This window comes from Stenella coeruleoalba (assembly GCF_951394435.1).
Source record: "Stenella coeruleoalba genome assembly, chromosome: 6".
Lineage (NCBI taxonomy): Eukaryota > Metazoa > Chordata > Mammalia > Artiodactyla > Delphinidae > Stenella > Stenella coeruleoalba.
In genome coordinates this window covers 63,342,112-63,367,237 of record NC_137151.1, presented here as the reverse complement: position 1 = coordinate 63,367,237, position 25,126 = coordinate 63,342,112, and the positions used below count along the sequence as shown (strand labels likewise).

The following is a 25,126-nucleotide window of genomic DNA, read 5'->3' as shown; positions in this document are numbered from 1 at the left end:
TCCCAAGGAATAAGCACAGGGAAATGAGCCCTCCTACACTGAAATTTCAGAGCAGTCAGGAGGATTTTTATATCCAAAAGCATATCTAATCATCATAAATAGAGTCTTTAAAAAACCCCACCATCATTTCTCCATAACTGGTTGCCTCTGCAGTTTTCCTTGCTTTTTGGTTTTCCATCCTGACTGAAGGAAACATTTCATCACTTTCCCTTTCCCCTGCATTTCTGAAACCAGACACATACTATAAGTACACAGCTTCTGAGAAGCAATTAGAGTTAATGGGATTAAAAATCTAATCACATTGCTGCTCTTGGCTTGTACCGGCAGAACTGCATAGCAAAGCCTAGCACTGCAAATGCACAAAAATGAGTTATTACATTGGTCCATGGAAGGTCTCTGTAGCCCCTGTTTTATCTGGCCCTCTCCAGGGGCAACTTTTCATGGTTTGATCAGAGAAAATGGCTTAGGTTTATTTTTTACACCAGGGACACTTGCACTCTCTTGCTTTTAAATTGATTTTGATATATATTAAAGATGACAGCCACAGAAGAAACAGCGGTACAACCAGGAAAAAAATACATTAAAAGTAGTTTCGCTTGAGTCCAGAGAGCTGACAATCACCACAGAGACTCTCCACTTTCTTTCAGGAATGTTTCTACTTTGAGAAGTTGGAAAAAATGGAGATGTTCCTGTCAAAGCATCAAGGGGTGCGGAGCAGTCATTATAAAAGGAGAGGGGCCTGTGCTGGGGTCCTCCTGACCCTCTGTGACAACGAGGGGATTGGAAGATAGGTTCTCTAAAATCCTCCTTGCCATTGAAATTCCATGAGCATGTGATGTGAATGAAAGGCCGGGAATACATTTATGTTGCAGAAAATTTAACTTTAAGATAACCAGGACAAGAAGATATACATCAAAAGAGAAAGACATAGCAGAAGCAATTTCACCATAGAAGGATGGATGGCTTACTCCTGATGCTTTTTTATCCAATAAAATAAAAATTAATAATAATAATGATAATGGTAATAATAATTCTAACATTTGTTGAGCACACCCAACTCCATGGCACTATTCTAAGTATTTTCTATGTACTATCATTCAATCCTCATAACCCTATGAGGCAGCTACTATTATTAATCTTTTCATTTTTTTGTACACAGAGAAACTAAGGCATAGATGGGTTAATAATTCACCAAGGTCACATACTAGAGTGCCAGAGCTGACACTGGAATGCAGACAATATGGCTCCAGACCCCAGCTGTTAACAAATATGTATAAATGAGGATATTTGCTTGAAAATCACCAGTTTGATTCTGTTCACCTGGGGTGAACCCTCAAAAGCCCTTCATAAACAGTTAAAAATCATTTAGCAAAGAAAAATAAGACCTGCCCTAGTTTCTCTCTATTAAATCTATTAACTGGTTTCCTTTTGTGATTGAGTCAGCTTAATTATTGCTGCATCTAATTTATACAATTACTCAGCACTTTTTTTTTTTTTTTTTTTTTTTTTTTTGCGGTACGCGGGCCTCTCACTGTCGTGGCCTCTCCCGTTGCGGAGCACAGGCTCCGGACGCGCAGGCTCAGCAGCCATGGCTCACGGGCCCAGCCGCTCCGCGGCATGTGAGATCTTCCCGGACCGGGGCACGAACCCGTGTCCCCTGCATCGGCAGGCGGACTCCCAACCACTGCGCCACCAGGGAAGGCCCTACTCAGCATTTTTGATGGCTATCCCTCACAGCTGTCTGTTATGTATCTAGCTACCTGAACTACAGTCAGTGGGTCTCGTCTGTCAGTGCATTCTTAGGGGATGGCCAGGCAGCAAACTGAAATTTGTCATTATTTTAATCTAAGAAACTACAATTTGCAAAGGGTCTCGTATTTTAAGGGCAAATATATATGAGTCTTAGATTCCAAGATTGCCAATCATATTGGATTCTTCAGATTTTTCCCTCTTCATTATTTTGCAATGATATTCAACTATCATCAACACTCAGCAAGTAGCCATCAATCACATTGAGAGAAGGAGCTAAGCTAACACAGAAAGTTCCTAACACAGTTTTAAAAAGAAATTAGCTGGGGGTTTCCCTGGTGGCGCAGTGGTTGAGAGTCCACCTGCCGATGCAGGGGACACGGGTTTGTGCCCTGGTCCGGGAAGATCCCACATGCCACGGAGCCGCTGGGCTCTGAGCCTGCGCATCCAGAGCCTGTGCTCCGCAATGGGAGAGGCCACAGCAGTGAGAGGCCCACGTACCACAAAAAAAAAAAAAAAAAAAAAAAAGATGATTACTCCATATATGAATTATATGGATAAGAAGAAAGCAATCGCTATTCAAACTGTGCTTAATATCACTTTTATATATACCACTTTATTGAGGCATATTTTACATATCATAAAATTTGCTCATTCCAAGTGTACAATTCAATGATTTTTTTTTTAGTAAATTTCCCAATTTGTAGAACTATCACCATTTAGAATTTTAAGAACATTCCCCCTCATCCCAATAAAGTCCTTCATGTTCATTTACTGTTAATCCTGTTCCCCTCAACCTCCACCCTAGGCAACCAGTAATCTTCTTTCTGTCTCTATAGATCTTTCTTTGCTGGACATTTTGTATAAATAAAACCGCACAATATGTGATCTCTTGTGTTTGCCTGCTTCACTTAGCATAATGGTTTTGAGGTTTATCCATATATTACAGCATGTATCTGTAATTCATTCTTTTTTCATTCCTAAATAATGTTCCATTGTGTGGATATACCACATTTGTCTATCCATTCACCAGTTGCTGGACATTTAGGTTGTTTCCAATTTTTGGCTCGTTTGAATAATACCACCAAGACCATTTGTGTGTTTTGGTAAGTTTTACAAAGAAACACTTTAATTCTCAATATTTCTAATGCTTTAAATTACAGTTTACTGAACACATATATGTTTCATTAATATCTGCATGCATTTATAATTAATAGTAGGAGATTTTAGAATATTTTGATAAAAATGTTATAGATTGTGGAACATTTGTAAATTTTCCCATTGATCATTAAGATTGCTATGTATGATTTAGCTTGAATGGCCATGTTTATGGTCCCACACTACCATGCAAAGTGAGGTCTGTCCGTACACTCACAAAAGATTAATAGGGTCACTCAAAAATACACTAGTTGCCTAGGGTGATGAGCTTATAGATCACTTTTCTAATCTTCTCAATATTTTATTCTTTTTACAATTAAAAATTAAAATGTAAAAATAAATTATGTGGGTAAAATTCCTATGATTTCATTATATCTGAATTCAGGGATATAACTCATAGTACTTTTATTCATAGCAGCATAATTGAAATCATGTTTTGTCTTTAAAAAAATGAAGGCAGGATAAAAGAGAGAGAGAGGGAGAGGCTGACTGACTGACTTATGATCAGTGCACAAGAATTAGGACAGAAGAAAGAAGGAAGGTGGATGTTAGAGAAACAATAAGAATGCCATGAGAATGTCCTGTAGTAGAACGAAGCTGTGTGTGAAGTAAAGGGTCTGAGGAGGTGGTGCAACTGAAGCAGTGATACTAAGTCCTCACCCTTAGAACCTATACTGGTTTCTGAACTGATGGAACATTCTACTTCCTTTCCAAAGGCAAGGTCAGACTAAAGAAACCTGAGTGACAATTGTAACCTGTTGCTGTTACTATAATTTGATCAAGTCCAAAAATGCAAATATGTTTATATGTCTGATAACATTCAAGGCATCCTCAATATGACTATGTCTCCAAATAACCTTCTAGGTTCATGCTGAGATGGTATTGAATAATTTCCTTTGAAGAGGCAATAGTATTAGTCCAGGCTCTACAAGTGACAATACAGTGTACACTGTGTGTTTGTCATTAAGAGCATGGAATGTGTGTTACATCTGCATGACAGGACAGGAACATTACAATATGGGCTAGGGGTACCCTGGCTGGTCCCAAAGCAGTAGTATGTTTTAAGGAACAAAAAAATTAGTTCCTTTAAAATCATGTATATGTTACTTGACATAACTCTATAAACATCTGTAATAATAATAGTGCTTATGAAAATACTTAAATGATTTTTAAATTGAATTTAACATTATCCATATCTATATAATATAATTAAGGTGCCATGATAAAATTGGAGACTTTCTTAATCATTTGTATTACTACAACCTACACTGACTGTGGAGGTAGGGTACAAAATTATTGTCCCTTATAATATTTGTTGAAACATGGCTACAGTCTAAAATTCAAGTTTTACTTGAAATCAGCCTTGATAGTCCAAATAAAAAACACAGGGTAAAGTTGAGTATAAATTGTTTTTATATTTTAAAATATGGTTAAATGATCAAAGTTGCTATAGCAACTTTCAACTTTCTAAACCTTTGGAAGACTAATAACAATTTATTATTTTAGGATTCATATGAGAATTTTAGTATTAGTCACCAAAGAGAATTGGTGTTCATGGTGATGAAAACCTACTCCCTGGATGTGGAGAGGTGTGAAATTTGTATAATTCTAGACATGTCTGTACTAATTGCAAAAATCCCAGAAGAATGTATTTTCTCACATCTCTGCAGGGTGTTTCTTAAACCTATTACTTTAGGAAGTTAAATACTGGCATATGAAAACCTCAGCAGTTCAGTTATTACCTAAATTGTGTTATATTTTGAATTTTGTTCATTTTAAATTGAGTGAACATTAACAGCGTAAAAGAGGTTTGGTATGGAAGGTAAGAATGTAAAAAGATAAGGGACTGGCAGGAAATGGAGACCTTATAAATGGTTTAGGGGTTTAGTCTTTTCGTATAACAGTGAATTGTAAACTGCAAATGATACTTAACTACTTTTTCCAATTAGTTCTCCATAAAATTAGGTGTGAAAGCCCACCTCCTTGACTCCTGTAGGTACCACTTCAGAAACAGCTTAGTTTTAAAACTTCATTTTTCCAAGGCCAAAAAACCCCTAAAAACCTAGAAAGTTTAACTTATGAAATCAGCCCATAAATCCCAGAAAACGTGTTTCAAGTTCTAGAGAACATAATCAACATTTTTGTTTCTATGGGAGACATTATTTCATAAAATCACTTTTCTAGAAACAAGTACCCCACCTACACCTCTCTCTCTACCAACTGGCAGAAAGAGATTCAAGACAACCTGAGGCTTGGAACGTTCTGAGGGGCCAGGAAGGAAAGGAGTAGAAGTGGTCTCTTGTTGCTGCAGTGCCCAAGGCCTGGAAATCATGTGCTGGAATAATTCAGCTACAGCAGAATCTCAGCTGCCAGAACTTCCAAAAATACATTTGGGGTGAGAATCTTGTACAAGTGGCAATTGTTAGTAATGATGTCAATGACAACAGAGGTGGTGCCCTGTATCTTTAAAATTTTTCATTTTTCATTTTATCCTCATAACAATTTGAGAGCACTAACTCCATTTAATAAAATAATCATAACTAAACTTTATTGCATGCTATTTTGTCTGCATATATGGCTGCCCACATTTTCTCCCATCCTTGTATGAGCATGACATTCCTCTTATCAAGAGGCCAAGTCTATTTCCCTTTTCCTCAGTGACTTGCATTGATTGATCAAATGCAGCAGAAGTAAAGCTGTGCCAGGTCGGGCTTAGTCCTTATAATGTTTGGATCTTTCTGTTTTTACTTTCTTGGAACCCAGCTGCCATGCTGTTTAGAAGTCCCAGATATCTTGCTAGAGAGAGACAGATCATGTGAAAAAGCAATGGAGGATAAGACATCACATGAGGGATAGGCAATATGGAAGAGAGGCCATATGGAGAAGAGTCAGGCAAGCCATCTGACTGTCAGTACCAACACCCGAGACATGAGAGAGGGCTTCTGGGACCTTCCAGCTCAGCTCATTCACCAGCTGAGTGCAACTGCATGAGCAAACCCAGGTCAGATGACACATGCAGTATAGAAAAACTGCCCAGCCAACCTCAGCGTCTTGAAAAGTGTTAAATCGTTGTTGTTTTAAACTATTAAATTTGGGGGTGGTTTGTTACACAGCAATAGAAAACTGATAAGTGTGCTTACACATTTGAAGCTTCCTGTGTTAATGCATTTAATCTACATAGTTCAGTGGGGAGGTAATGCTATTGTTCTCATGGTGTAGATGATCAAATGAAGTATACTGAGGCTAAATGATTTTCCCAAAATCACACTGCTAACTAGTGGAGGCTGAGAACAAAGTATGATCTTGTGATCATGTCCTACCTCTTATTTGAGAACACTGAGGCTCTGAGAAGTGAAGTAGCTCACTGCGGGATCACATCTCAAGTTTGTGCATTCCAAAGCAAGTACTATTTTGGGGTGTAACAATGTGGTTCAGCACAGCTGAAGCTTAGAATTCATGGGTAAAATTTTCAGAAGATAAGAGTAAAAGGTAAGTTGAGGCTACATTGTGAAAGGCCCATACATAATATTTTAACCTCTGGTCCAGTCATTCCCAAACCTTAGTCAGTAATGGAATTTTGACCAATCCATGACAAATGACCAAAAAAGAAAAAAATGCCAAAAAGCATAATATAGTCAGTGCATGACTTATTCAGATTGCCAACTCACTTTTTCCCCCTTGCAAGTGTAAGCAGCTCTTTGCAGGAAACTGCCCTCAGCAGGAAACCCCCTTTTTTGGTCAATTTAGCAAAGCTATATTGTAACTTAACTTTAAATCAGGTGTCCCCATGCTCTACTCATCTCTAGTCCTAGCACACCTATCAAATCTTTTGATCACACAATACTTTGCCTAACCTGTTGATTCTTTCTGTAGATCAAAGAGGTAGAAATGAAGAATAAGTAATTAACAGATGACCAGATCTCTTCCATAGCTTCCCATTCAGTAATCTTGGGAACAAACTGTGGGAATGAGATAGCATCTAAAGAAAGATCACAAGGAGTCGACAAGCCTCTGTGCAGTAGTGGATGGCAATGACTCTGACCCCCTTTCTCAATGATTAACTGAGAATACTTCCCTTTTGCCTTTGAAAAACTTTCATGGGCAAGCAGAACCTTCTTTGGATTTAGCTTTTTGCAGACACTGAGTTCACCATCTCCCCACATTGCTGGCATTCTGATTAAAAGCAACTTTCCTTTCTACCAAAAACTGCCTCTCGGGTATTGATTTTTGAGCAGCAAGCAGCTGGACTTGAGTTCAGTAACACAAGGACTCTCCCTTCATTTACAATGATGTTCTTCCTAAATTTTAAAAATACATTTTGTAAAATAATGGAGAGAACAGAGAGTTGTAGGTTTTTTTTTAAGTTACTACCTGGCAAAATAATATATAATGTATATACATATACATGTATGCATGTGTGTGTGTGTAAATAGATATAAATACATATTTTTTCACTGTCTTAAGAAATCTAAAAATCTAGGAGGTTCAACTGCAGACAGGGAACTCTGAAAGCTAACATGATAAAATTTTTTAACACTCAAGCTTAATTAATTATTATATTAAGAATAATTAAATATATGAATATTTGTGTTTAAAATTGTACACTAATAATAACTCACAATTTAGCTTTCTTTCATGCACTACTCATTCTTTTACGGTCATATCCCTGCCTATTCATGACTATTTGCAGACTGGGAACAAAGAAAGAGAGATTAAAAAAAAAAAATCTAAGCATCATTTTTAGCTCTTCTAAGCATCCTTGATTATACCAAGAGTGGTGCTGAGTGCCTATTCTGTTCTGTGAATGTATATAATAATTGCTCAGTTATTGATTGAATGACTTCTTAAGGAGGGAGTTTTGTAGTATCTATACTTTTTAATAATCATTGTTATCCCTGGCCTTGAAAATGATTGGACAGCTTTCACCACACACAACAGGAAGAAAGAATATTACTGCTCTAAAAATGCCTTAGGAAATTGAGGGGGCTATGTTCTAGTTTGGTGAGAATAGGACTGAGTTGACGCCCTGCATTCAATTTGTGCTTTTCCTGGAATTTCTTTTCTGTTCTTTCCGGAGGGGGAGGGCCGAAAAAAGGACCATTCCAGGGCGCGGCGCTGGGCTTGCCACATTTGGGAGCGCCGCCTGAAGTTGGGCGCACAGCCTCCCGACGCCCTGCCGTTGGGCTGGTGGAGGCCGCAGCACTGCTAGGGTTGTATCAGTCCTCCTGTTTGCACTATTTCTTTTTGCGACCATGGCCCCGCCTTAAGTATTTCTAATTAAGAAACAAAACCTCAGGAGACCGAAACTTAACCAGCCGCTCTCGCTTCTATAATTACGCCTGCTGACCCCCCCCCCCCCCCCGCAACCGTCCAACCAATCAGACGGCGACTAGTGTCTCTGTTTAAAAGTCAACCAATCGGCGACTAGCGTCTCTGTTTAAAAGTCAACCAATCGGCGACTAGCGTCTCTGTTTAAAAGTCAACCAATCGGCGACTAGCGTCTTTGTTTAAAAGTCAACCAATCGGCGACTAGTGTCTCTGTTTAAAAGTCAACCAATCGGCGACTAGTGTCTTTGTTTAAAAGTCAACCAATCGGCGACTATATTTGTACCGGTCTATAAAAGAGCTGTACTAATCTCCGCCAGGGCCTCTTAGCGTCACGGGCAAGGAGTGCGTGGAGGTCCAGGTTCGAACCTGCAATAAATGACCCTTGCCGTTTGGCTTTGACTCTCGACTCTGGTGGTCTTGTGGAGGGGCCTCGCGACCTTGGGCATTTCATTTGGGGGCTCGTCCGGGATGCCCCCAAGCCCACCAGACATCAGGTCAACGGGTCATCGCTGACAACCAATCGGTAAGTAAGCCGGCTCAGGGTACCTTCTGTTTTGGGGACTAGGACAGTCCTGGCGGACGCGCTATAGGACACCTAGTCGGGTGTGGTTGGAGACGTCCACCACGACCCATCTGGGGCTGGCAGCCCATCTGAAGCGCGCACGCGATAACCTCCCCTTCCTCCTTTTACAGACTCCGCTATTGGGACTGCTCTTAATCACTTTTGTTTTCAGAGTAACCTTTTCTAATCAATCTCTTACAGGACCTAGACATGGGCCAAGCACAGAGTACCCCCCTCTCCCTCCTTCTCGCTAATTTCGGGGATGTAAAGTCCCGAGGACACAACTTCAGTCTGGATATCTGGAGAAGAAAACTAATTACCTTCTGCCGCTCTGAATGGCCAACTTTCGGGGTTGGCTGGCCCACCGAGGGTACCTTTTGTCTTCCTATAATCCTAAAAGTTAAATCTAGAGTTTTCTTGCCAGGAAAAGAAGGCCATCCGGACCAGATCCCCTACATCCTGGTATGGCAGGACCTGGTAGAAAACCCTCCTCCCTGGATGACCCCCTTTTTGTCATCAGGGTCATATAAGATCCTTGCGGCCCGACCAACTAAACCTCCCAAGCCTCAGACCCGAACTGCACCCATACTCTCTGACAGCCAAGACCTCCTTCTCCTAGACCCCCCCCATATCAATCTCCTCCTGTGGCCCCACAACCAGTCCCCCTTCCTGCTCCTGGCTCTGCTCCTCTCCCCTTGGTAGAACCTCCTGCAGCCCCTCCCGGAGGGCCACCCAGGCCAGAACCGGAGGACCGAGAGGCAGAGGCACTACCGGTCCCCCTGCCCAATGAAAATAATTCCCAGGGGCCGGCTGGGCGCACTCGCGGACGCACTCAGCGCGACCCAGGGTTCCGCCATCCTGATTCTACCAGAGCCCTACCCCTGCGAGAAATAGGCCCTCCCGATGAGACAGGGAACCCCCGACTCCAGTATTGGCCATTTTCTACCAGTGACCTATATAATTGGAAAACCCAGAATGCCCGTTTTTCTGATAATCCTAAAGACTTGATAGCTCTTCTAGATAGCGTTATGTTCACTCATCAGCCCACCTGGGATGACTGCCAACAGCTCCTCCGGATCCTATTCACTACCGAAGAACGGGAGCGAATCCAGCTGGAGGCGAGAAAACTGGTTCCTGGAGATGATGGTCAACCCACCGCTAACCCTGACCTCATCAATGCAGCCTTTCCCTTAACTCGCCCCCCGCAGGATGATTGGGACTATAACACCGGAGAAGGTAGGGGACGACTGCTCATTTATCGCCAGACTCTAATGGCGGGTCTCCGGGCTGCCGCGCGCAAGCCCACTAATTTGGCCAAGGTATATTCAATCATGCAAGGTAAAACAGAAACTCCCTCCTCTTATTTAGAAAGATTAATGGAAGCCTTTAGGCAGTATACCCCTATGGATCCAGAGGCCCCCGAAAATCAGGCCGCCATTGTAATGTCCTTCGTTAACCAGGCAGCCCCTGATATTAAAAAGAAACTCCAGAAGTTAGAAGATCTGGAGGGCAAACAGATACAGGACTTACTCCGTATCGCCCAGCGCGTCTTTAATAACCGGGACGCCCCAGAGGATAAACAACTTAAAGCCACTGAGAAAATGACTAAAGTCTTGGCCGCCATTGTTCAGAAAGACCAAGAGGGCCCCCCAGCCACTCGACCTTCCAGGCGACCATTGGATAGAGATCAATGTGCCTATTGCAAGGAAAAGGGCCACTGGGCTCGGGAATGCCCCAAGAAAAGGCAGCCTCGCCCCAACCAGGGGCAATGGCAACCGAACGCCACCCCAGTCCTGTTTACACATGATACAAAGTAGGGGGGACGGGGTTCGGACCCCCTCCCCGAACCCAGGGTAACCCTACGAGTGGAGGGGAAACCAGTCCAATTCCTGGTGGATACAGGGGCACAGCATTCGGTCTTGGTTAAGCCCCACGGGAAAATTTCTAACAAATCCTCCTGGGTCCAGGGAGCTACGGGAGTTAAACGTTACCTTTGGACCACTCAGAGAACTGTGGACTTGGGCACGGGAAGGGTAACCCATACCTTTCTGGTCATTCCCGATAGCCCTTGCCCCTTACTGGGGAGAGACTTACTCACTAAAATGGGAGCACAAATTCATTTTAGGCCAGAGGGGCCAATCGTAACAGACCCTCACGACCAACCCATATCTGTGCTCACCCTGAACTTGGAAGATGAGTACCGACTTCACCAGGAACCACCCTCCCAAAATCAAGATATAGAGTTATGGCTTCAGCAGTTCCCCGAAGCATGGGCAGAAACAGGGGGGATGGGACTAGCCAAACACCGCCCAGCCCTATTCATAGAGATCAAACCGGGGGCAGATCCTGCACGTGTCCGACAGTATCCCATGCCCCTAGAGGCCAAGACTGGTATCACTCCTCATATTCGCCGGCTTCTTGACCTGGGGATACTGCGTCCCTGCCAGTCGGCCTGGAATACACCCCTGCTGCCAGTCCGCAAACCTAACAGTAAAGACTACCGCCCAGTGCAGGACCTGAGGGAAGTTAACAGACGGGTCATAGACATCCATCCTACTGTGCCCAATCCATATACTCTTGAGCGCCCTTTGTCCAGAAAAACAATGGTATACTGTGCTGGACCTCAAAGATGCCTTTTTTAGTTTACCCTTGGCGCCCAAAAGTCAAGAACTCTTTGCCTTCGAATGGTCAGATCCCGAGAGAGGTATAAACGGACAACTCACCTGGACCAGACTTCCCCAAGGATTCAAAAACTCGCCTACCTTGTTTGATGAGGCCCTACACGAGGATCTCAGTGAGTACCGGAGACAAAACCCCAATGTAACCCTTCTGCAGTATGTTGATGATCTCTTAATAGCTGCTGAGACCGCTGAAGCCTGCCTGCAGGGAACCAGAAACCTCCTACGGACTCTCGGCACCCTGGGATACCGAGCCTCTGCCAAGAAAGCACAGATCTGCAGGCCTGAGGTAACTTACCTGGGATACCTATTGAAAGGGGGGCAACGATGGCTCACAGATGCACGGAAGGAAACCGTCCTCCGCATCCCCAGACCCACCACGCCTCGACAGGTGAGGGAATTTTTGGGGTCGGCTGGGTTCTGCCGTTTATGGATACCCAAATTTGCTGAAATGGCCAAACCGCTATGCCTAGCCACCAAAGAGCAGACGCCCTTTGACTGGACAGAAGAGGCTGAGCAGTCATTTCAGCAGATCAAAACTGCCTTGCTGTCCGCACCCGCCCTGGGTCTCCCTGATGTCTCCAAGCCCTTCCACCTCTTTGTAGATGAAAGCAAAGGCATAGCTAAGGCCGTGTTGACCCAGCCCCTCGGTCCTTGGCCCCGGCCTGTTGCTTACCTATCAAAAAAATTGGACCCAGTGGCTGCCGGCTGGCCTCCTTGCCTCCGGATGATCGCCGCCACGGCCCTAATGGTAAAGGATGCTGACAAACTAACTATGGGGCAGGAGTTACATGTCACCACCCCCCACGCCATCGACGGGGTTCTCAAACAGCCTCCCGACCGATGGATGAGCAATGCTCGATTGGTCCACTACCAGGGTCTACTGTTAAATCCCCTCAGAATCAGCTACACTCCGCCGCGGGCATTAAACCCTGCCTCCCTATTACCTGACTCAGATTTGGACTCCCCACTCCATGACTGTGCAGAGGTACTGGCCCAGATCCATGGGGTTCGGGAAGACCTACGTGACCAGCCCCTACCGGATGCACAAGTCACATGGTTCACTGACGGCAGCAGCTTTGTCCAGCAAGGTCAGAGGTATGCGGGGGCAGCAGTAACATCAGAAACTGAGGTGATATGGGCAGAGACTCTCCCCCCAGGGACCTCAGCCCAAAAAGCTGAATTAATTGCCCTGACCCAAGCTCTCAAGATGAGCAAAGGCCAAAAAGCTACCATATACACAGACAGCCGGTATGCTTTCGCTACCGCACATATACATGGGGCAATATACCGAGAGCGGGGACTACTCACAGCAGAGGGCAAAGACATCAAGAACAAAGAGGAAATCCTGGCCTTGCTAGCGGCCATATGGGAACCCAAAAAGCTAGCCATTGTACACTGCCCGGGGCATCAAAAACCCACGAATCCAGTCACCCGAGGCAACAATTTGGCAGACCAGACGGCTCGAAAGGCGGCACACACTCCAATACCATTACTTCCCCTGCAACTGCCGGATCCAGGCCCCCGGGAACTACCGCCCCAACCCGACTACTCGGAGGATGACATCAGATGGATGAGCAAGCTTCCTCTAACCCAGGTTAGAGACGGATGGTGGCGGGACGCTAAAAACAATATCCTCCTTCCTGAGAGACTAGGAACCCTGGTCCTTGAACGGATCCACCGTAGCACCCACTTGGGCGCCCGACGGCTACAGGATCTCATCAGGCAGACTGGACTTAAAATTAAAAATGTCTCCGAGAAGACTGAACGACTGGTTGCTGACTGTGCAGTCTGCCAACTCCATAATGCCAGCACCCACCCGCCAACCACTGGCATCCGGGAGAGAGGAAACCAGCCTGGAGCCTACTGGGAAGTGGACTTCACGGAGGTAAAGCCTGGCAAATATGGGTATAAATATTTACTGGTGTTTATAGATACCTTTTCAGGTTGGACTGAGGCATTCCCAACCAAGAATGAGACTGCACGAATAGTAGCTAAGAAGCTACTAGAAGAGATCCTGCCCAGGTATGGCTTTCCAGTTATGATAGGGTCCGACAACGGGCCAGCCTTCGTTTCTAAGGTAAGTCAGGATCTGGCTTCCATACTTGGGGCTAATTGGAAATTACATTGTGCATACCGCCCCCAGAGTTCAGGACAGGTAGAAAGGATGAATAGAACTCTAAAAGAGACCTTGACTAAATTGACCATGGAGACTGGCGCTAACTGGGTAGTCCTACTCCCCTACGCTCTGTTTAGGGTGCGAAATTCCCCCTATAAGCTAGGATTTACTCCCTATGAAATAATGCATGGTAGGCCTCCTCCTATCATCCCTAATCTAAAGACTAACCTTATCCAATTGGACCCAGAAAATAATCTCCTGTCTTCCCTCCAAGCCTTACAGCGGATACACGAGACAATCTGGCCCAAACTAAAAGAGCTATATGCAACAGGACCCCCACCTACTCCACACCAGCTCCGGCCAGGTGACTGGGTCCTTGTCAAACGCCATCGACAAGAGACCCTAGAACCCAGGTGGAAAGGACCTTACCAGATCATCCTGACAACGCCGACAGCCATTAAGGTGGACAGCATAGCTGCCTGGATCCATCACACGCACGTCAAGCCGGTGGACCCATTTTCTGACCTCATCAAGTCCACTAAAGCTGACGTCACCTGGACTGTTGACCGGAGTAAGAACAATCCCCTCAAACTGACTTTGCGCCGTACCCTCCCCCATGATGACCAAGGTACTGCTGATAGCCCTAATGATAGTCCTAACCCTCAACCCTCGGGCCACGAGGGGAGGATTCGGCCCTCCCCCCAATAAGAATACTTTAATACAACTACTATATGGTGCACCGTGCGAGTGCAGGGGAGGTACTATGGAGACTCCTGTTGTTCCCCGAGGGTATACTCATATGCAGGACTGCGGGGGCATAACTGCGTATCTTGTTCAGGAATATAGGGTTACCGGGGCCTCTCAAAACTGGCAATGCTACCATAAGCCTAAGCCACTTCCCCCTCGAGCTACTTGCCCCTGTTCTACCTTCCAGGAATCAATGCATAGCATGTGCTATTCCTCTTACCAGCAATGTATAGGGGCCAATAACAAGACTTATTTCACAGCCATACTACAGAATAATAAAAGCCCCACCATTAGTGATGATAATAAATACCTTCAGGCTGGATGCACTGGCACCCCCGGGACCCCGGTATGCTGGAATACCAGGGCCCCCACACATATGTCAGACGGTGGGGGGCCCCAGGACGCAGTGCGCCAGATAGAAACCCGAAGACAAATAGAAGAGGCCTATCGGCATCTGTACCCACAGCTCAGCTACCACCCCCTAATTCTCCCTAAGGTCGATCCCTCTGAATTGGACTCCCAGACCATGTCCATACTAGAAGCTACTTTTGCGCTTTTGAATACCACCAACCCCAACTTAGCACAGGATTGCTGGCTCTGCCTTCCTCAAGGACCGCCCCGCCCTATAGCCATCCCCACCTTCGCCAATTTAAATATCAGCGAACGATGTAACCCTACTTCACTCCCCGAGCCGTTCCCCATACAATTTTCAAAATTTTCAACCACCTTTAATACCTCATGCTTTGTCAAGAACGATTCCCTCTCTAACGCCAGTATTGACTTGGGAATCCTTTCATCCACTGGATGTAGTCAATATATCCCCGTGAACTCCTCCCTCTGTAGTCCTAATACCACTGTCTTTGTCTGTGGAAGTAACCTAGCATACACCTATTTACCCCCGAATTGGACAGGGGTCTGCACCCTGGCCACCCTTCTCCCCAATGTAGACCTGATCTCGGGAGACACCCCGTTGCCCATTCCCAGCTTTGACCTCTGGGCAGGCAGAACCAAACGAGCCATTACAGTCCTACCCCTCCTGGTAGGATTAGGAATTACAGGAGCTGTGGCCACAGGGAGTACAGGTCTTGGGGTCTCCCTTCACTCCTATAGTCAGCTGTCTAGGCAATTAATAGAAGATGTAGAAACTCTCTCTGGGACCATTCAGGACTTACAGGACCAATTAGATTCGCTGGCCGAGGTGGTCCTACAGAATAGGAGGGGCTTAGACTTACTGACAGCTGAACAGGGTGGGATATGCCTCGCCCTAAAAGAAAAATGTTGTTTCTATGCAAATAAATCAGGCATTGTAAGAAATAAGATCCACCAGCTCCAGGAAGACCTAGCTCGCCGCCGGCAAGAATTAGCGGATAATCCCCTTTGGTCAGGATTTCATGGGATGCTCCCCTTCCTCCTCCCCATCCTGGGCCCTCTACTATGCCTCCTTCTCCTCCTCACTATAGGCCCCTGTATACTCAGTAAAGTCATGAATTTTGTTCGCGAAAGAATAAATACAGTCCAGCTAATGATATTAAGAACACAATATCAGCCCTGCGAGGCCTCAGAAATTGAAGAAACGGAGCCTTGAGGACCCAAGATTGGCTCCTCTGGTTCATGAGAAAGGGGGGAATGAGGGGGCTATGTTCTAGTTTGGTGAGAATAGGACTGAGTTGACGCCCTGCATTCAATTTGTGCTTTTCCTGGAATTTCTTTTCTGTTCTTTCCGGAGGGGGAGGGCCGAAAAAAGGACCATTCCAGGGCGCGGCGCTGGGCTTGCCACATTTGGGAGCGCCGCCTGAAGTTGGGCGCACAGCCTCCCGACGCCCTGCCGTTGGGCTGGTGGAGGCCGCAGCACTGCTAGGGTTGTATCAGTCCTCCTGTTTGCACTATTTCTTTTTGCGACCATGGCCCCGCCTTAAGTATTTCTAATTAAGAAACAAAACCTCAGGAGACCGAAACTTAACCAGCCGCTCTCGCTTCTATAATTACGCCTGCTGACCCCCCCCCCCCGCAACCGTCCAACCAATCAGACGGCGACTAGTGTCTCTGTTTAAAAGTCAACCAATCGGCGACTAGCGTCTCTGTTTAAAAGTCAACCAATCGGCGACTAGCGTCTCTGTTTAAAAGTCAACCAATCGGCGACTAGCGTCTTTGTTTAAAAGTCAACCAATCGGCGACTAGTGTCTCTGTTTAAAAGTCAACCAATCGGCGACTAGTGTCTTTGTTTAAAAGTCAACCAATCGGCGACTATATTTGTACCGGTCTATAAAAGAGCTGTACTAATCTCCGCCAGGGCCTCTTAGCGTCACGGGCAAGGAGTGCGCGGAGGTCCAGGTTCGAACCTGCAATAAATGACCCTTGCCGTTTGGCTTTGACTCTCGACTCTGGTGGTCTTGTGGAGGGGCCTCGCGACCTTGGGCATTTCAAAATCATTCCAAACTGAACCAAACAAAAAGAATGGTAGCAAAAAGCTTTTATTTTAGCACTCAGTTTTAATCTATGAAATTCAATGATGGGCAGTAATTTAGAGAAATTTCTTATAGTGTAAAAGCATGCTTTTTCCATCTTCAAGTCAGTTGAAAAAATATTTTAATACAATTTAGATTTTATTCTACCATAGCTCCCTGTAATTATGCTTCCACTAATTAAGGCTTTTATAGTTTGAGTTTAATTCCGCCTTCAACTTATTTTCCATCTTTTTTTTATCTGTAAGCTGTCAAAAGTAACTACTCTCATTTTTCCTTGTATGAAAGTCAGAAACTACTCCCAAGACCTCACCACAATTAAATACACGACTGGAAAGGCAGATATCATAATGGGAAGCAAATTAGTTTTTGCCTCAGTCACAACAAGTACTTGAGATTCTATGAAGATTCTTCAAATAGCAAAACAACCAGGGAGGGCACTTCAGTTTGCTGCATAAACAAATACTACATGCATTTATTCTAATCAAGAACATTGCCAAATGCTACCTTTAGCATTTGGTTTGCATTTCTAATTTAAATTATTCAGTGTGGAGTAATATCTTGGAATTTTAAGGGGGGTGCTAGCCCTCACATTTGTAAAACTATTTGTATGTAATTAACGATCATTGGTACTGATGACATATCCTTTCATATCCAAATGTGAAGTCTGCTTGTTTAGTTTCTACTCCTTAAAAGACAGCAAGTTGGAAAAGGCAAGTAAAATGAAAAAGAAAAAAAAGCACGGGTTTCAGGCTGAGTCATCCAGATTTTTAAAGTACACACTTTAGATGAAGTAATTTTATAGTTTTAAGGTCAATAAAGAAACTACAGAAATGTCTTACTTATAAACACAATATATGGCACATTTTAATATGAAATTCAAGGAACTTCACCTTATGTTAGTGCATTGGTTCCGAAACCAGTCTTAAATAATCCTTGATTGATGACCTGGTCCTGGAATCATGAATATGCTTATCGCATTTGTAGATATCACATTAATCACACTTGCTGATAGACTATCTGACATGAACATAACTACATACAAATTTAACCAACTGGAAACACGGTTCATAAAATTTAATAGCGTTAAGTGCAAGGTGGTGCTGACATAGAGAAATAAAAACAAGGTAATGAAAGAATGTCTAGAAACAAGTGAAGATGATAAATAAAACAAAATAACTACCCACCCCAAAGTTATGATTGCTGCAACTTCACCTCATGGCTACAATGAAAAAGACCAAAATGAACTCAACCTTGAATTATCAACCATGACTGGTTAAGGTATTTGCCATGCACAAGCCTTCCTTAATTCCCATAGTACTCTATAATGTAAACTCCGTTATTATTTTTCTCATTTTAAAGATTAGGAAATAAAGGCAAAGAGAATTTAAGTAAGTGGCTTAACGACACAGAGCTAGTGGAAGGACACAGCATTTGAACCAAAGCAGTCTGCTTCAGAGCCCACACTCTCAAATCACTATACTCTGTAAAATAATATTTCAAAATGAGAAATTAAGATAAATGCTGTCTTTGATTTTTTAATATCATGCTAGATTACTTGTTAATAAACCTGTTTTACTCTCACCTAACTATCTTGTAGGTTGTAGTTCTGTTTTACTAACAAAACCCCAGGTGTTTTATATGCCTATACAGTTAGAGCTTAATCTGCAGAAGAAAAGAAAAAAAACTTATGAGGTATGATTTTTGGGGTGGAGGACTGATAGGAAAGATAACTTCAAAAGTTATCATTTTATTCCCTAGTAGGAAAATAACAAGTTTTGTATCTAATTTAACAATCTTAGATTGGTATTTCTTTCCTTACTGACCACAAAAAACTGTGCTTTTAAAATACACCTGTAACCAGCTCTCTTATTTATTTATTTATTTTTGGTTTCCTAATTAATTAATGAAATCAGTCTTTGACATGTGGCCCCTATCTATTTTTATATTTAAAAGATTTTTTTTTACAACTTTCTCTTTGCATATTAGAGGATGGGAAGTTTGAAATAAAGAGGCATCAAAGTGTATTAGTAAAAGTATACAGCTCATTAGAGTTAGATGAACCTGAGAACAAGTACAGATACAGGCAAATGTGTAATCCCTCTGAGCCTCAATATCATTGTCTATAAAATGAGGATAATAATTCTTAGCACATAAGAATTATGGAAAAAATTTTAAAACTAACATTCCTGGGGTAACTAAACTGGGCTTGACACATCATCCTCTCTCAGATTCTTGGCTCCTTTCCTCTCATATTTTTTAAGCTGAGACAGATGAATATTGTTAATGTTCTGCCACCTCACAACAGACTTTTGAACACTACACTCAAGCAAGCGGGTGCTATGGGGGGGCAAATGTGAAGCAACTAAAAATAACAGAAAGATAACCAAAATGAACACAAATGTCAAAATTAAATAATATGAGGAAATATTAAAAGAAAATTTCCTTTTCTTTCTTTTTGAAAACAATATATTTTTTTAAACATCTTTATTGGAGTATAATTGCTTTACAATGGTGTGTTAGTTTCTGCTGTATAACAAAGTGAATCAGCTATACATATACATATATCCCCATATCCCCTCCCTCTTGCATCTCCCTCTCTCCCACCCTCCTTATCCCACCCCTCTAGGTGGTCACAAAGCACCGAGCTGATCTCCCTGTGCTATGCAGCTGCTTCCCACTACCGATTTTACATTTGGTAGTATATATAAGTCCATGCCACTCTCTCACTTCGTCCCAGATTACCCGTCCCCCTCCCAGTGTCCTCAAGTTCATTCTGTATGCCTGCGTCTTTATTCCTGTCCTGCCCCTAGGTTCATCAGAACCATTTTTTTTAGATACAACATATATTTGTTAGCATACAGAATTTTTCTCTTTCTGACTTACTTCGTTCTGTATGTCAGACTCTAGGTCCATCCACCTCACTACAAATAACTCAATTTCATTTCTTTTTATGGCTGAGTAATATGCCATTGTATATATGTGCCACATTTTCTTTATCCATTCTTCTGTCGATGGACACTTAGGTTGCTTCCATGTCCTGGTTATTGTAAATAGAGCTGCAATGAACATTGTGGTACATGACTCTTTTTGAATTATGGTTTGCTCAAGGTATATGCCCAGTAGTGGGATTGATGGGTTGTATGGTAGTTCTATTTTTAGTTTTTAAAAGGAACCTCCATACTGTTCTCCATAGTGGCTGTATCAATTTACATTTCCACCAACAGTGCAAGAGGGGTCCCTTTTCTCTACACCCTCTCCAGCATTTATTGTTTGTAGAGTTTTTGATAATGGCCATTCCGACTGGTGTGAGGTGATACTTCACTGTAGTTTTGATTTGCATTTCTCTAATGATTAGTGATGTTGCGCATCCTTTCATGTGTTTGTTGGCAATCTGTATATCTTCTTTGGAGAAATGTCTATTTAGGTCTTCTGCCCATTTCTTAATTGGATTGTTTGTTTTGTTGGTATTGAGCTGCATGAGCTGCTTGTAAATTTTGGAGATTAATCCTTTGTCAGTTCCTTCGCTTGCAAATATTTTCTCCCATTCTGAAGGTTGTCTTTTCATCTCATTTATGGTTTCCTTTGCTGTGCAAAAGCTTTTAACTTTCATTAGGTCTCATTTGTTTATTTTTGTTTTTATTTCCATTCCTCTAGGAGGTGGGTGAAAAAGGATCTTGCTGTGATTTATGTGATAAGAGTGTTCTGCCTATGTTTCCTCTAAGAGTTTTATAGTGTCTGGACTTACATTTAGGTCTTTAATCAATTTTGAGTTTATTTTTGTATATGGTGTTAGGAAGTGTGCTAATTTCATTCTCTTACATGTAGCTGTTCAGTTTTCCCAGCACCACTCACTGAAGAGGCTGTCTTTTCTCCATTGTATATCCCGGCCTCCTTTGTCATAGATTAGTTGACCATACGTGCGTGGGTTTATCTCTGAGCTTTCTATCCTGTTCCATTGGTCTATATTTCCATTTTTGTGCCAGTAGCATACTGTTTTTTTTTTTTTAAGTTGGTAATTTATATTTTTATTTATGTATTTTTTTTAATTTTTAAATTTAATTTTTTTATACAGCAGGTTATTAGTCATAAATTTTATAAACATCAGTGTATACATGTCAAGCTCAATCGCCCAATTCATCACATCACCATCCCCACCCCACTGCTGTTTTCTCCCCTTGGTGACCAAACATTTGTCCTCTACATCTGTGTCTCAATTTCTGCCCTGCAAACTGGTTCATCTGTACCATTTTTCTAGGTTCCACATATATGCGTTAATATACGATATTTGTTTTTCTCTTTCTGACTTACTTCACTCTGTATGACAGTCTCTAGATCCATCCACGTCTCAACAAATGACCCAATTTCGTTCCTTTTTATGGCTGAGTAATATTCCATTGTATATACGTACCACATCTTCTTTATCCATTCGTCTGTCGATGGGCATTTAGGTTGCTTCCATGACCTACTGTAAATAGTGCTGGAGTGAACACTGGGGTACATGTGTCTTTTTGAATTACGGTTTTCTCTGGGTATATGCTGAGTAGTGGGATTGCTGGATCATATGGTAATTTTATTTTTAGTTTTCTAAGGAACCATCATACTCTTCTCCATAGTGGCTGTAGCAAGTTACATTCCTACCAACAGTGCAAGAGGGTTCTCTTTTCTCCACACCCTCTCCAGCATTTGTTGTTTGTAGATTTTCTGATGAGGACCATTCTAACAGGGGTGAGGTGATAACTCATTGAAGTTTTGATTTGCATTTCTCTAATAATTAGTGATGCTGAGCAGCTTTTCATGTGCTTCTTCACCATCTGTATGTCTTCTTTGCAGAAATGTCTATTTAGGTCTTCAGCCCATTTTTGGATTGGGTTGTTTGTTTTTTTAATATTGAGCTGCAGGAGATGTTTATATATTTTGGAGATTAATCCTCTGTCCGTTGATTCGAAAGAAAATACTTTCTCCAATTCTGAGGGCTGTCTTTTCGCCTTGTTTATGGTTTCCTTTGCTGTGCAAAAGCTTTTAAATTTCATTAGGTCCCATTTGTTTATTTTTGTTCTTATTTCCATTACTCAAGGAGGTGGATCAAAAAAGATCTTGCTGTGATTAATGTCAAAGAGTGTTTTTCCTATGTTTTCCTCTAAGAGTTCTATAGTGTCCGGTCTTACATTTAGTTCTCTAATCCATTTTGAGTTTATTTTTGTTTATGGTGTTAAGGAGTGTTCTAATTTCATTCTTTTACATGTAGCTCTCCAGTTTTCCCAGCACCACTTATTGAAGAGATGGTCTTTTCACCATTGTATATCCTTGCTTCCTTGGTCATAGATTAGTTGACCATAGGTGTGTGGGTTTATCTCTGGGCTTTCTATCTTGTTCCATTGATCTGTTTTTCTGTTTCTCTGCCAGTACCATATTCTTTTGATTACTGTAGCTTTGTAGTATAGTCTGAAGTCAGGGAATCTGATTCCTCCAGCTCTGTTTTTTTCCCTCAAGACTGTTTTGGCAATTAGGGGTCTTTTGTGTCTCCATACAAAGTTTAAGATTTTTTGTTCTAGTTCCATAAAAAATGCCATTGGTAATTTTATAGGGATTGCACTGAATCTGTAGATGGTTTTGGGTCGTAGAGTCATTTTCACAATATTGAGTCTTTTAATCCAAGAGCATGGTATATCTCTCCATCTGTTCGTATCATCTTTAATTTCTTTCATCAGTGTCTTACAGTCTTCTCCATACAGGTCTTTTGTCTCCCTAGGTAGGCTTATTCCTAGGTATTTTATTCTTTTTGTTGTAATGGTAAATGGGAGTGTTTCCTTAATTTCCCTGTCAGATTTTTCATCATTAGTGTATAGGAATGCAAGAGATTTCTGTGCATTAATTTTCTATCCTGCAACCTTACCAAATTCATTGATTAGCTCTAGTAGCTTTCTGGTGGCATGTTTAGGATTCTCTATGTATAGTATCATGTCATCTGCAAACAGTGACAGTTTTACTTCTTCTTTTCCAATTTGTCTTCCTTTTATTTGTTTTTCTTCTCTGATTGCCGTGGCTAGGACTTCCAAAACTATATTGAATAATAGTGGTGAGAGTGGACATCCTTTTCTTGTTCCTGATCTTAGAGGAAATGCTTTCAGTTTTTCACCATTGAGAATGATGTTTGCTGTGGGTTTGTCAGATATGGCCTTTATTATGTTGAGGTAGGTTCTCTCCATGCCCACTTTCTGGAGAGTTTTTATCATAAATGGGTGTTGAATTTTGTCAAAAGCTTTTTCTGCATGTATTGAGATGATCATATGGTTTTTATTCTTCAATTTGTTAATATGGTGTATCACATTGACTGATTTGTGTATATTGAAGAATCCTTGCATCCCTGGGATAAATCCCACTTGATCATGGTGTATGATCCTTTTAATGTGTTGTTGGATGCTGTTTGCTAGTATTTGTTGAGGATTTTTGCATCTATATTCATCAGTGATATTGATCTGTAATTTTCCTGTTTTGTAGTATGTTTGTCTGGTTTTGGTATCAGGGTGATGGTGGACTCAAAAAATGAGTTTGGGAGTGTTCTTTCCTCCACAATGTTTTCGACGAGTTTTAGAAGGATGGGTGTTAGCTCTTCTCTAAATGTTTGGTAGAATTCACCTGTGAAGCCATTTGGTCCTGAACTCTTGTTTGTTGGAAGACCTTTAATCACAGTTTCAATTTCATTACTTGTGATTGCTCTGTTCATATTTTCTATTTCTTCCTGGATCAGTCTTGGAAGATTATACCTTTCTAAGACTTTGTCCATTTCTTCCAGGTTGTCTATGTTTTTGGCATAGAGTCGCTTGCAGTGGTCTCTTAGGATGCTTTGTATTTCTGCGGTGTCTGTTGTAACTTCTCCTTTTTCATTTCTAATTTTATTGATTTGAGTCCTCTCCCACTTTTTCTTGATGAGTCTGCCTAATGGTTTATCAGTTTTCTTTATCTTCTGAAAGAACCAGCTTTTGGTTTTATTGATCTTTGCCATGTTTCTATTTCATTTATTTCTGCTCTGATCTTTATGATTTCTTTCCTTTTGCTAACTTTGGGTTTTGTTTGTTCTTCTTTCTCTAGTTCCTTCAGGTGTAAGGTTAGGTTGTTTATTTGAGATTTTTCTTGTTTCCTGAGGTCGGCTTCTGGAGCTGTAAACTTCGCTCTTACACTGCTTTTGCTGCATCCCATAGGTTTTGGATCATCGTGTTTCCATTGTCATTTATCTCTAGGAATTTTTTGATTTCCTCTTTGATTTCTACAGTGATCTCTCGGTTATTTAGTAACATACTGTTTAGCCTCCATGTGTTTGTGTTTTTTACGTTTTTTTCCCGTAATTGATTTCTTATCTAATAGTGTTGTGGTCAGAAAAGATGCTTGATATGATTTCCTTTTTCTTAAATTTACTGAGGCTTGATTTGTGACCCAAGATGTGATCTATCCTGGAGAATGTTCTGTGCGCACTTGAGAAGACAGTGTAATCTGCTGTTTTTGGATGGAATGTCCTCTAAATATCAATTAAATCTATCTGGTCTATTGTGTCATTTAAAGCTTCTATTTTGTTATTTATTTTCATTTTGGATGATCTGTCCATTGGTATAAGTGAGGTGTTAAAGTCCCCCACTATTATTGTGTTACTGTTGATTTCCTCTTTAATAGCTGTTAGCAGTTGCCTTATGTATTGAGGTGCTCCTATGTTGGGTGCATATATATTTACAATCTTTTTCTTGGATTGATCCCTTGATCATTATGTAGTGTCCTTCCTTGTCTCTTGTAACATTCTTTATTTTAACGTCTATTTTATCTGATGAGTATTGCTACTCCAGCTTTCTTTCTTTTTTTTTTTTTTTTGCAGTACGTGGGCCTCTCACTTTTGTGGCCTCTCCTGTTGCGGAGCACAGGCTCCGGACGTGCAGGCTCAGCAGCCATGGCTCACGGGTCCAGCCACTCCGCGGCATGTGGGATCTTCCCAGACCGGGGCACGAACCCGTGTCCCTGGCATCAGCAGGTGGACTCTCAACCACTGTGCCACCAGGGAAGCCCTCCAACTTTCTTTTGATTTCCATTTGCATGGAATATTTTTTTCTATCCCCTCAGTTTCAGTCTGAATGTGCCCCTAGGTCTGAAGTGGGTCTCTTGTAGACAGCATATAGATGGGTCTTGTTTTTGTATCCATTCAGCAAACCTGTGTCTTTTGGTTGGAGCCTTTAATCCATTCACGTTTAAGGTAGTTATTGATATGTATGTTCTATGACCATTTTCTTAATTGTTTTGGGTTTGTTTTTGTAGGTCCTTTTCTTCTCTTGTGTTTCCC

The 25,126-nt window shown here is 42.1% G+C and overlaps 2 protein-coding genes across 2 annotated transcripts in view; one reads left to right on the top strand and one right to left on the bottom strand.

Moving 5' to 3' along the window:
• The window catches only part of XIRP2 (xin actin binding repeat containing 2), a 604,615-nt gene that overhangs the window by 221,122 nt on the left and 358,367 nt on the right, over window positions 1-25,126 (bottom strand). The gene's annotated exons all lie outside the window — the stretch shown is intronic.
• Window positions 9,116-10,903, top strand: LOC307187778 (uncharacterized protein). Its single transcript, XM_079924292.1, has 2 exons — window positions 9,116-9,167; window positions 9,841-10,903. Exon 2 carries the CDS (start codon window positions 10,069-10,071, stop codon window positions 10,612-10,614), a length of 546 nt encoding a protein of 181 aa, XP_079780418.1. The 5' UTR covers window positions 9,116-9,167; window positions 9,841-10,068; the 3' UTR covers window positions 10,615-10,903.